General features: G+C 40.7%; 1 protein-coding gene across 3 annotated transcripts in view; it reads right to left on the minus strand.

Moving 5' to 3' along the window:
* Positions 1-13,255, minus strand: part of LOC121523944 (retinoic acid receptor beta-like) — a 195,354-nt gene that overhangs the window by 18,271 nt on the left and 163,828 nt on the right. For all 3 annotated transcript variants that reach the window (XM_041809035.1, XM_041809036.1, XM_041809038.1), the window contains exon 5: positions 12,604-12,780. In XM_041809035.1, coding sequence (XP_041664969.1) covers positions 12,604-12,780 — 177 coding nt within the window. The remainder of the gene's footprint in view (positions 1-12,603; positions 12,781-13,255) is intronic.

A 13,255-nucleotide genomic window follows, 5' to 3' on the forward strand; every position in this document is an offset into this window, starting at 1 on the left:
CGGGCTACTGAGGTCCCTCATGGAGCACTGCTGGTCAGACAACAGACTTGCTAAATCTGTGTGCTAAAGATGCTAATGAATGGGTTACGAAGCCATTTCTAACACTTTGGGACTTAAGCCAACCATGGTGAGAGCCATTATCCACAAACAGAGAAAATTGTGTTGTAGAAGTAAACAAACACTACACCTCTCCAAGCACCTCAGTGACAAACACGAGATAGGTTAGCATACAAGCTAGCTGGATAGCCGCCAGTAGGATGATCATGGCCTGCTAAATTATGCCATATGATAAACATTAAAAAGCATGCCACCATCAACCTGACCTACATAAACAGCTTGACAGGTATATAACAACATAAAACCTCAAAATGACAAATGTATGGCTCTGCAATTATTTGGTGTCTCATTTTTGTGCTTTAAAAAGATTGAACAGCTACAGTGCTGTGTAAAATGATTTGCCTCATTCCTGATTTCTTTTTTCCGATACTCGTCAGGCTTAAACGTGTCAGATCATCAAACAATTTGCAATATTAGACAAAGATAATCCAAATGAATACAAAATGCATTTGTTAAATGATAAATTTATTTTACAAAGGGAAAAAAGTAATTCAAAACCTAAATAGAAATCAAGTAAAAGATCTCAAAAAAGCAACACATAATGCTGCGGTCTAGAAAGTCTAAGCACAGATGAGAAAAAAAGTCATTGACATCTATCAGTCTGGAAAGGCTGACAAAGCCATTTCTAAGGTGTTGGGACTCCAGTGAATCATGGTGAGAGCCATTATCCACAAATGGAGAAAACTTAATACAGTTTGAACCTTCTCAGGAGTGGACGGCCTGAAAAAATTACTCCAAGAGGACATTGAAAACTCATCCAGGAGCTCACAGAAGAACCCAGAAAAAACATATAAAGACCTGAAGGCCTCACTGGCCTCAGTTAAGGTTAAGGGTCCATGATTCAACAATAAGAAAGACACTGGGCAAAAATGGCCTCCAAGGGAGATGAGACAAAAGTTGAACATCTGGCATAAAACTGACACATCATTTCATACAAAGAACATCATACCAACAGTTAAACATGGTGGTGGTAGTGTGATGGTCTTTCGCTGTTGTGCTTGCCATAACCAGTGGAATCATGAATTCTGCTCTCTCCCAGAAAATCCTGAAGGAGAATGTAAAGCCATCAGTTCATGACTTGAAGCTCAAGCGCACTTGGGCTATTCAGTGGGACAATGATCTGAAACACACCAACAAGTCTACCTCTGAATGGCTTAACAAAAAGCAAAATTAACATTTTGGAGTGGCTGAGTCAAAGTTGGGACTTAAATCTTACTGAGATGCTGTGGCATGACCTTAAACAGGCTGCTCATGCTCAAAAACCCTCCTATATGGCTGAATAAAACCAATTCTGCAAAGAAGAAAGGGCTAAAATTCCTCCATAGCGATGTGAAAGACACATTGCCAGTTATTGCAAATGCTTGCTTGCAGTTGTTGCCGCCAAGGGTGGCACAAACAGTTATTAGATTTAGGAGGCAATTACTTTACAAAAAGGGCCAGGTAGGTTGGGATGGCTTTTTTCCCTTAATAGATGAAATCATCGTCTAAAAACTGTATTTCATATTTGTATTCATATTAGAATTTATTTGATGATCTGAAAGGACAGATTTCCCCATAGTGAGGAATATCAAAGAATTTGAATTTCTAACATTTTTAGTCATAGTTTTAATAGACAAAATTAACATTATAGTATGGACAGAAGGCTCCGTCTGTATCTGGACTGGGCGTGGAGCACACATGACCCCTAAGTCATTAGAGTAGTTGCAGAGAAGAACGCCAACCATTCTGTGGGCACCAGATGCTTCTTGTAAAATTAATCAGAAAACCAAATTCTGAAAATTAAGTTTTCAAATGGAAAACAAAGTTCTTCCCAGTTCAGGGGTGTGGCAAAAATTTGTTTGATGATTTGATCATTGAGAAAGCCAAAAGTTATGAGATTCTCTTTAGAAAGAAACCCTCTAAGCAGGTTGGTTTATTTGCTCTCAAAGGACAAATAAGAGACAACTGAAACCAGGAGAGGAATTGGCACCAGGTACAAGATGAGCATGTGGACGAGGGAATACAAATGAATGATTAATGTATGAAGATGCATATTTATGTGAGGTGTAAATGCAAAGTAGCTTTATCATATCAGTTTGGATTAATGAGCGCTGATGTAAATGAGGATCAGTGTGCGTTACATGCAGTGTTTATGTGTCAATGCATGGATGGTGAGTTTGTGTCGACTCAGTCGTACTCGTCAGATGTGACGGAGCGGAGACGTGAACTCCCAGAGACTCAGAGGTGAGAAGTTGAAGGCCGGCTCTGATGACTTTCTGGCTCTCGCTCAGCCATCAACATCCGCTCAACAGCACATTTCTGTGGTGAAGGGCGTACGTATAGTGCACGCGGGCTGGGTGGGGGAGTGTCAGAGCGAGAGATCAAACACTGTGTGTATTGTATGTGTGTATTTGTGTGAGCAAGCGCAGGCCTGGCCAGCCGGTGCGAGTCACCGCCAGTAGCCATGTTTTATTCTGTTTCATGTTGCAGACACGCCTGCCACTCACTGTCAGAGCCAGCCCACTCAAATAGCTTCAAAGAGCCTCACATCAGCATCAGTGGCTTCATTAGGTCTACGCTTTCACACATGCAGGGAGGCAGGAGACACCGGGGTTATTCGTTCTCTCCAAGTGGAAGGTCATTGTTAGTTTTTTTTTCTGCATGTTGTTTTTATTGCTCTTAGCAGAAACTGACCTTGTTCAGACTTCTTGAGTCTTTCTTCCCTTATTAGTATGTTATCATTAGTCACATAGAGGGCCACTTAAACATCCCCATGATATCAACACATAACTACAGCCATTGTAACAGAATTATCTTGCATTTTTTCTGTCACCTATAAGTCTCTTTTTAAGTATTATCAAAAATCAATCAAACTTTAATTGGCTGATCTTTTGCCAAGCAACACCTGTGCTGTCATCTGTCGTCACCACAGAGCTCAGCAGTTACTGCCCACTATCGACCACTGTTAACTTCCCCCATAGCAGCTGATAGCTGAAATTTGCAGCTCCACCAATCAGAGCTATTGCTGTGACACTCTTGGATTGTGGGTATTACACTGCCGATGGCTGAGATCACGAATAAACCATTGCCGTTTTTGTATTATACACTTTATGAAGTTCTGTTTCTCATGAACAGGGTCCTCAATCCAACACAAGAAATAAGCAGGTAAACGCGCTGAGCGGTTTGTCTGGTTTCTACCCATCATAAAAATGCTAAGTGGAGCTACAGCGTTATGTGGGGGTAGGGGAGATGGAGGTTTTCTCTACAGGGTTAGTGCACAGGAAAATCATCAGTGTCAATTCAACTCCTACAGTGTACATTTTTTCTGAGTTTATATAATTCTCATGGGTTCCAAGTTTGGAAATTGTTAGCTACTGAACTCTCTTGTAGTGTTAATTTTAACATCCAGCAGTTTTTTTTTACAGATTAAAGTGTACTTGCTATGTCCTTATACTTTGTGTAAAAATTTGAAGTGTTTGCAATTTTAATCATTGACACATGGAAGTAAACTCTACATAGTTAAAGACTGCCACCCTTTTAAACACCTATGGCAAAGTCAGGTTTCTAAAAATCAGAACATCACCCATTCCTGCAGACCACTCAATGCCACAGGTGGAAAGTGACTAGCTCAGTGGATAACTTTGGTCGCATCGCATCGCATCGCATCGCATCATATCCTGTCATTTTGTATCATATTATTTTGTATTGTATCATGTCATATAGTATTGTACTGTTTCATATCATATTGTATCATAATGTATCATATTGTATTGTATAGCACTGTATCGCATTATACCCTATAATATAATGTTATATCATATCATATTGATGATATATCATATTGATATGATATCATATTGTATTGTATCCTACCGTACCGTACCGTATTGTATCGTTCTTTCTTTCTTTATCCTATATTATGGTGCAATATCCTATCAAGCTAACCTGACACACCAGATGGATTTGTTTCACACATCCACCTGGAAAACCTCCCATAGGCAGCTTTAAGGAATAGGCAGAGCCTTTGAAAAAAAGAGGGTGATTGGATTAACGTTTTGTGTCACATCTTTATGGGCCAAACAGAGCAACAAAACATTGACATCGTAGTCCCTACCGATGTGTGACGCTACCGAAGAGTAAACTCCATTAGAGCTGCATAACGCGAACCATGACCACTGTAGACATGTCAGTACATGACTTTTGTCATTTTTGCAAAGAAAATTCAATGCTGTTCTTTGTTCTTCTTTTAATTAAGAAATACTGTCAAATTCTGATAAAGCTTACAGTACACTTTAGCAGCATCCATGCTAATCTCTTCCTCTATATTTGCACCAGCCTCTTCTTGCTGCTTGCTTACGTCATGACTCCGTCATGCCCAAAAGTACTGCCCCTCGACGCTGATTGTTCATGTTACTCTCTAACCGAGCCCAAACTGTTCAGACGGGAGCTTTGCAAAATGGATTCGCCAGTGAGAAACACAGAAACAGGCGAATCCATCTGCTTTGCAAGGTTACTATCAAGCCATAATATACCCAATCTTACTGTGTCATGGTCTATAGTATTACACTGAGAGCTATTTATCTAGCATTTTGAAGTAGCTTCCAGCATCATCAAAGACAGCCACTTTAACAACTTTTCTCAATCATTATGTAAAATTCATCAATGAAGTAAATATACATTCTGTGCATTTGATAACTTGAGTTGGCAAGAAAAAAGCTATCATTTAAATATGACAAAAATGTACCACGGCGGTTCCCAAATGTACAAATTTGTTCTTAAACTGCAGTTACTTGTACTGGAATAACCCCTTTAAAAGAGCCATCCCAGTATTTGACAAACTAATAATGGTTATTTTATCCTAACTTAAGCCTTGTTCTCATAGGCAGAACATTCTGAGGGGTGAGCTGCATTCCAATTTTATGAAAACTAAATATAACACTGATAAAAAATATGTAAAGGTGAATATTATCATCCGATCATTTTTTTTATGGCAAACTGTTGCTCTGTCCATGACTTTTGCATCACTCCTTTTTATGTCATGTCTTGCCTTGAGAGTCATCATACAGGGATAGTCTCATAGTGTGAGATACAAACTGTAATGACTGACCAATTTGATATACAAGATGAATTTATAACCTGGATAACCTGGATGTTATATACCTGGAGTTAAACATGCACCTGTGTTAGCCTGTATTGAGGCAGATAATCTTCAGAGCATGTTACCTCAGATAACGTTACAGCCTTTGGTTTGAGAAAGTAAACTTCAGTGTGTCACTTTTCTGAGTATGTTTCCAAACTTCTCTGCAGACATCATTTCATCTCGTTTTCCTCAAGTATGAAACCGACTCGTTCAGACTGGAGACTTGCATAATCATCACAGTGAAAATAAGCCATGCTTCTATTTTGGTCTGTTACATAATGCTAGATTTGGGTTGATGCAGCTGAACGTCTGGAAGTGGAGCAGAATCAAAGAGGTCTCACGATGTGTCTGCTCCGTGTTTAAAACCCGACAACGTGCACGCTGACGTCAGCCCAGACACCGGAGGAGCGCCGCGTTCATGTGCAACTCTCTTTGACTTTTCCTCAAAAGAGTTTCTGCTGCACATGAAGAGGTGACGAGACGGGAGCAAGGAAAACTTTAGCAGTCTGTGGGATTATCCAACAATGTGAGACAGCTGTTTGGAGGCTGGCTGCTGCTTCATGTTCCTGGCTGCTGCTCCCTTCATGGTGTGAAAAAAAAAAAACCACTGCAGTCTGAGCAGCATTTATTCACCACAAAGTTTATAAATTTCAACTCATTTTAACTAAAATTTTGATGCAAACTTGGCATGTTAAAGGGAACCTTCATACATTTTTGGTTACTGTTTATTAATGCTTTAATGCTGGCAGTAAATGTTGAATTTAGAGAATAAAATCAAAGCTCTTCAATATATCTTCATACTTTTTAATAGGAGTTTAATGTCAACAGCATTAGGCAGAAAAGGTGTGACACGAGTAGTTTTATCATATATCAGTGGGGCATTCTTCTTAATCAGTTAACTTTTATTAGCTCAGACTGTTAATTGACACATTTGTGATAGCATCCACACAAACTTTAGGATCTCAAAGATTGTTTTGGCTTTAAAAGATACACTGCCGCAGCAAATACAGAAATATTTATTGTTATGACATTAAATCTGCTTGTTCAAGAATATGTAGAATTTCTGAACTGAAATATTAGTTTAAAAGGATTACACCTGCATAACACATTTTTAGTTGGGTACTTACATTACCTCAAATATTCTAAAAAAAGTTTTTAAAGACAGAGAATCTTAATTTTAACAGTTGTATTGGTTCGTGTAGCTGTCATGATGGACATGAAATGTTTACTGTTGCAGTAAAACACTGCAACATGAGGAAGCATGAACTGCTACAGGAGGCTGCCATTCTTTTGCTGTATCCCTATCATGTTTTGTGCTGCTAACTTATGATGGACTACATTTATTCCCTGCCATTAGTCAGCGCTCTGTCGTCTGAGCTTCCCCATGATGCACTCCATCCCTTCTACCCCCCTCAATGTCATGGCCCCACAAGACATTTCCAAGTGGAGTAGTGACCATGTCAAAGATGCCCTGCACAGTTCAGTCCACCTCCACTGTATACCTCTCATTCTGTTCAGTATAGAACACACTCCATTGGGTGCATTTATTAAGGAGTAAACCGAAGTGTTCATTTCATGGATGAATTTCACATAATTAAAGAGAAACATTGTTAAATGTGGCCTTACTTGTTGGTGTTGCAAACTGCCTCAGAATGCTTTAAGAGTAGATCAAAATCGGGTACTATGGTAGCATGTGATAACAATACAGGATGTTATGCTACATTAGGATACAATACAGTGAAACACAGGCAACAGGATAAGGTATAAAAGGAGACAATACCATACCATAAAATACCAAAAAATAGGAGATGATGCAATAGAAGAAAGGCAGCATGATTAGGGATGGGGATTTTTAATTTTTATTGGTACTGACACTCTTATTGATAATAATTATTGATCCGACTCTTATCGATACCACTATTGATACTTTTCTATAGTTTGATTGAATTATGGAAAATACAATCCAGTACAATACCATAGCATACCATGGGAGACAAAAAATAGTAGATAAGCAACATGATACGATACAGTACAACACAATATGATGGAACAATATATGATATGACATCTACATGTTCTGCACCAAGGCTGCCATCTTTGCCTACCACCCAGTGTACACTGCACCCTGCTACCATGCCCGTCCCTGCAGGTGGTGAGTCCATAGTGGCGCAGCTCCACGTTACTCTTTCACTTTGAACCTGGCTGGGTGTCTCTCCATGGGGCCAGATATTCACCCATGTGAGTGGGTCTCTGCCTCAGGTGAAGGAGTTCAAGCATCTCGGGGTCTTGCTCACAAATGAGGGTAAAAGGGAGCGTGAGCTTGAAAGGTGAATTGCTGCAGCGGGAGGGTGCTGAGCTGAGCCAATAGGCAAAACTTTTGATGTACTGGTCAATCTACCTCCTCACCCTCACCTATGTTACCCAGAGTCAATGGACTCTGGGTAACGACTGAAAGAATGAGATCACGGATACAAGCAGCTGAACTGAGTTCTCTCTGGAGGATGGCTGGGCTCAGCCGTAGAGACAAGGTAAGGAGATCAGACATCCAGAGGGAACTAAAAGTAGAGCCACTGCTTCGTGGCAATGGGAAAGGAGCCAGTAGAAGTTTGGGCATCTGATCAAGATGCCTCCTAAGCGCCTCCCTTTGGAGATCTTCCGGGCACATCCATGGACGATAAACATGATATGACATGATTGCTATAATATATTATGATGCATTTTATTGTCCCCTTGGGGAGATTTGTCTTAGACTTCTGAGCTGCATACATTCAATGCCATGATAGCAATAAATAAGAAGCATAGATGCAAACAAAAGGGAAAGGAAGAAGCAAATGATAACACAATCCACATATCAGCTTACTCAGGTACATTACATTTCTACAAAATGTAAGGCAAGGTTATCTTTTCCTATCTTGTCAACATTTTAAGACCACTTATCTTAAATTTTCATTACATGGAACAATTGATTATGGACCATCCTCAGGTACGCATGGATCATGTCTGAGGCTCTCTCTACAGGGAACAGGATTTGGTATGTGTTCACACTTTGCCCTTTTTCACCAAGCCAGTTTCAAGCAAAGCGGTTCTCTTACGACTTTTAGATTAAACCAGCGCCAGCAAGCATGAGCAAGACTTTGGTGTTAATTTGTCAAACTGAATTGTATGTCAGGTCATAAAAGTATGTCCTATGAGGCATAAAAAGCCTGTTGTCACTTTCTCTTCCTTCCTCTGTCTGTGAGAGCTGAATGATAATTAAATCAGCTGACAACAACGAGACAGTAGAGGGAGAGACAAAGCCGTTTGCCTTTTTCCAACTCATCCATAAGTGCAGGACATCGCTCTACTTAACATCCTCTACATAACAAACAAACAAACCTGCAGCCAGCTGGCTGACTCTGCAGACGTTTCCACATCTGAACTCAATAAAGAACCCCGCTGCATAGCTCACAGAGCGACAGGCTGACCGCTGACAGAAACAAACAGACGAGCGTCACAGAAGAGATTAGAGGCTGAGTAATGTTTGTGCGTGTGTAACCTAATCACTGCTACAGACAGCAACTCCTCATGAAGGCTCTAATTGACTGGCGTGATCAATTAATCGGATCTTCCTGACTCTTATTGGCCAACTGAGTAGGTCAACCGATAGCATTTGAGGGTTGTTCTAATGGGAGCTGAGCTTGAGGTTAAACCGTGTAGATTTGAGGTTATCGACTCACCACATGCTCAATGAATGCCGACATAAAAGAGCAGCAGTGAAATAAAGAAGTAAATATAATCAAGTAGAAAAGTTCCTGATTGGTAAAAGAGGTGTGTTTATATAACTGACACGGCTGTGAACGGTTCAGGGAAGGTTTTTAGCTCATCACTGAATATTTTAGGCTCCACTGAAGAGGCATCTAAACTGTGTATCTTCGACTTCCTCTGTTAACTAGTTCACAGTCTGTACATAAAAAAGCAGGGAAGAGACTGGGACTGCATATGACGCAAACATGAAGTGAAATTATACCAAGACCACAGCGTTTTTTTCTTTGGCCGCAGTCTGAACTCCAAACTATCACAGCTTTTTGGATTTGGGACATTAGTTGAGCACATAAACTGTATAAAGAGAAGAAGATCCCACAGTCTGTGTCCACTGATTTTAAGCATCAAGATGGCGTTTGAGACTGTGGACTGACTTTCTTCTGTTTCCTGTTCATTTAGGGAAACCACATTATTGTTCCTGAAGCTTAAGCCATCATAAAATGGGATAAAATGGATTACATTTATCGCGATTAACTACAGAAATCACAAGATTAATTGTGATTAAAATTTTTAATCTTTTGACAGCCTTAGTTTTAACATTTTGAGACCATGACTTGTGGATTGTGTGCTCAAAAAACAAAGAAATCCTTTGAAGTCTGCTTTTGTCTTCGTGCAGGCCTTTGTCTGGTTTGCAGACCTATCACCATGAAATACTAGGGGTGTGACGAGATCTCGTGCCACGAGATCTTGCAAGATCAAAACGCCACGAGATTTCTTGTCGCGGAAAAATCGATCTCGCGAGACACTTGGAGCAGCAGCTCTCCTTACAGAAAACAATACCAAACTGGAAGTTTTTAAAGATCATAAAGATGCCCTGGACACTATAAAACTGTTGGTAAGAGAGCAAATGAGAACGGAGGTGATCCGGTATCCATTAAGATGACTGCTCCAACCACCCCCTCGCGTGCGTTACTTAGGCTGCACATGATCTGCTTATGCATCATCATAACAGTGTGAATTGATGAAATGCTGCTGGTGAAAGCCTGTGCAGTCTCCATGAAGAGAATGCAGCATTTATTTAGTTAGTGTATGCGCGCAGACTCGCTGATAGTGCTGCTATTTGTGACTTTGTATCTTTGAGTCGCAGCTTTGTCATGTCTCCTTCTCGTCTCACTGTCAGTCACACATCCATCAGCTGTTGGCTGTGCTATCATCAGTCAGAAGCTTAGCATGTGTGGCGCAACGGGTCTGCATACTGCAGTGGTAAACTTAGCAAAACAAATTCTGTCTCAGCGCCATAGAGTCCACTGTTAGCTCCAAAAAGCGAAGTTAGAGCTTCAGTTAAACACGCCCTGTTTGTTGAATGACAGCAGACAGAGACACACACTGTCACCAACGCACACACATTAACACACACTCATCTGTGCGTTGTGTCCAACACTGTTAAAGCACATATGAGAAAAAAGACCACAAAATGATGAAATAATCTATTTCTTTAAATTACGACGTGTTATTGAATTAAAGATTTATTTTGAGTGTATAAAATATGGATGTCTTTAAAGAGGATGAAAAATAGTTTGATTTTACTGATGCAGCTCTTTATATTTCAGTCTGTTGTAAACAGTGTTTAAAGTACTTTTAAAATAATCTAAATGCTTTTACTATATATAATTAAGTAGAATACTAAAAATAGTTACTGTAATTGTAGCGATGAGAGCATAGTGTAGTAAATTAAAGATTTGGTAGACTGTTAAAATGAAAGGTTTGATTTGAAGCACATTAAAATGTACAGTTTGAGTCAAAGTTAGAGAAAACATACTCTTTGGAAGCATTAATAGCCTATTAAGTACCTAATTCAAACATTTTTTAATATACCTGATGCACTGCAATTATGACTTTCAGTTGTATAAAGGACATATCATCCACCCATGTATCTTTTTTCCAAAATTAAAAAAAAGTGTAAAATCTCGTCTCGTCTTGTGTCTTGTGGGCCCAAATCTTGTCTCGTCTCGTCTCGTGAGATAAGTGTCTCGTCACACACCTATGAAATACAAATGTCAATGTTTTAAAAGTGTCTACCTCATTTGTTACCCAAAGATTCAAACTGATAGATTTTGTGATTTTTTATGTGAATTTCAAATAGATGCAGGTCATTTTCACACAACATTTTTTAAAAACTTGCTAAAGTGGAACTCAGTTTAAGAGAATAAAGAATAACTCCCTGTAGGGGACGCTCTGAGGAATGAAGCTAAGGCATACATAAGAAATATTTGGAATGTGCAGAAAATGCTCCATGCATGGGGAGAGGGATAACCGAGAGCAGCTGTTTTAGAAGTGAGCAGAAGTTACTTGAAGGAGAGGAAAAAGGTGCATGAGCACAGAAAATCTGAGCAATCAACTAAAGATTTGAGAGCAAGCAGACATTCTGAACAGAACCAGAGAAAATCTAAGCACAAGGAGGTGACTAGGCACAAAGGCAGGTTTTATGGGAAAGTATTTGTTTTTTCAATTTGGGAACAAAATCAATAAGTCCTGCTCTCAAAACTTTAACAGGAGTTTTGCAACAATAATGACTCCATAACTGACAAGCTGGCTCTTTTGTGTTGTTTGCAATCCAGAAAAGATCACAGTCCAATGACGATGTCTTGATGACAACTGCTGTGAACACAAATGCATAGCTTACAGGACCTTGCAAACAGTGCTGTGGTTAGCGGTGCTTTTCCTGCTTTTCTGTAGCATGCAGAGGAATTAGTCAGCTCAAGATGCGGTAACATTACAAACAGCCTTGAGCCAATCACTGCACAGTCAGGTCAGATCAGGTATGGGATCATATGCCTGTTTGGCACTTTCCCACTTCAACCTTTGTCCTGTTCCGCTCTGGCCTCCTAATGGCCATCCTGCAGACCTATGCCCCGCCCATACCCCATCTCTCCAGGTATCCTCCACAGCATGTGATCGCCCCCGGCGTCTGGACCAGCCCATTGGATCCTGGGTACCCAGTATGCTCTGAGCTGGATCAGGCCCAGAAAAGTGCACGAGGTGCCTGTAAAAGTGCAGCAGCTGTTCCTGTATCAGGCAGCTGACACTTCCTGTCCTCGCTCTCCTGAGCTTGTCAGCATTAGACACAGTCTTGCCGATGAAACCAAAAAGATATGTCGTAGAGATGTCACAAAGGAGTCCAGGCCTCACAAGTGTATACTGAGACCAGAAGAGCCAAGGGCCGAAGACTTGACATGCTCTGATAACGGGATTGCCACACTGTCTTGCTTAGCGAACCCAACTGTCCAGTGCACAATTTGTACAAGTGTTCTGAGGTTACATGACTATCATAAGTGTAGGTGATTTATTGATGTATCCTGGGCGTTAAAACTTTTTAGCACAGTGTAAGATATCCTGTCTACAAGTTAAACTTTTAAACACAGTGCAGCGTAAGCAGTCTGGATTTCATGGTGGTAATTATATGACTTTTAAACCAAGCATGCCAGGCACTATTATTCTGAGTTAGCAAATGATTATGCAAAAAATGCACCAAAATATTGTGAGCGTTGGCAGCAGAGCCGTCCCATTCTAGAAAAAAGATAGTATATATATATATATTTTTTTCAACTTAAAGCAACAGCACCCACCAGAATGTCCAGGCAGGCAGCTTTCAGGAGCGTGATCTGGTCTGCGATGGTCAGCCCCGTGAAGCCAGGCACTCGTTTGGCAAATTCCACGATCTTGATAATGCACTTAGTGGCCAGCTCGCTGAACTTGTCCCACAGGCCCAGGTCCAGCCTCACACGGTGGTCTGCACTCGAGTTCTGCACAAAAAAAGACCCCACATAAATATAAAGAAATAAAGTGAGAGACATCAGGCGGAGAGGAGGCAGCTACTTTGCACAGACGGCTGCTAATGATCCCCTCTCTCTGCTCTATATGTGTCACACTTACACCGTAAATAGGCTCCATAAGACTGGAGCGCTCAGACACACTGGCAGGATTGTTGTTGTGAATACGCTGAGCTGTGCTGAGCCGAGCCGAGCCGGGACCAGAGATAATGAGCCTAACGGTGTCAGTGGGATGCTTTGGCAGTGACGGGATGCAGAAACAGAGCTGTGACAGGTAGCACGGAGCGGTTTGAAGCCGGAGGTGCCATTAATAAAGATATACGGTCCAAACCCTACACACATACACTGGAGGATGGGAGGCAGCGAGGGAGGAATAAAGATTTAGAAAAAGGAATGAGGAAGAAGTGCTGTAAGTCACCAGAGAGAGGAAAGACGGAGATGAAATGAC

This window comes from Cheilinus undulatus, linkage group 16 (genome assembly GCF_018320785.1).
Source record: "Cheilinus undulatus linkage group 16, ASM1832078v1, whole genome shotgun sequence".
Classification (NCBI taxonomy): domain Eukaryota; kingdom Metazoa; phylum Chordata; class Actinopteri; order Labriformes; family Labridae; genus Cheilinus; species Cheilinus undulatus.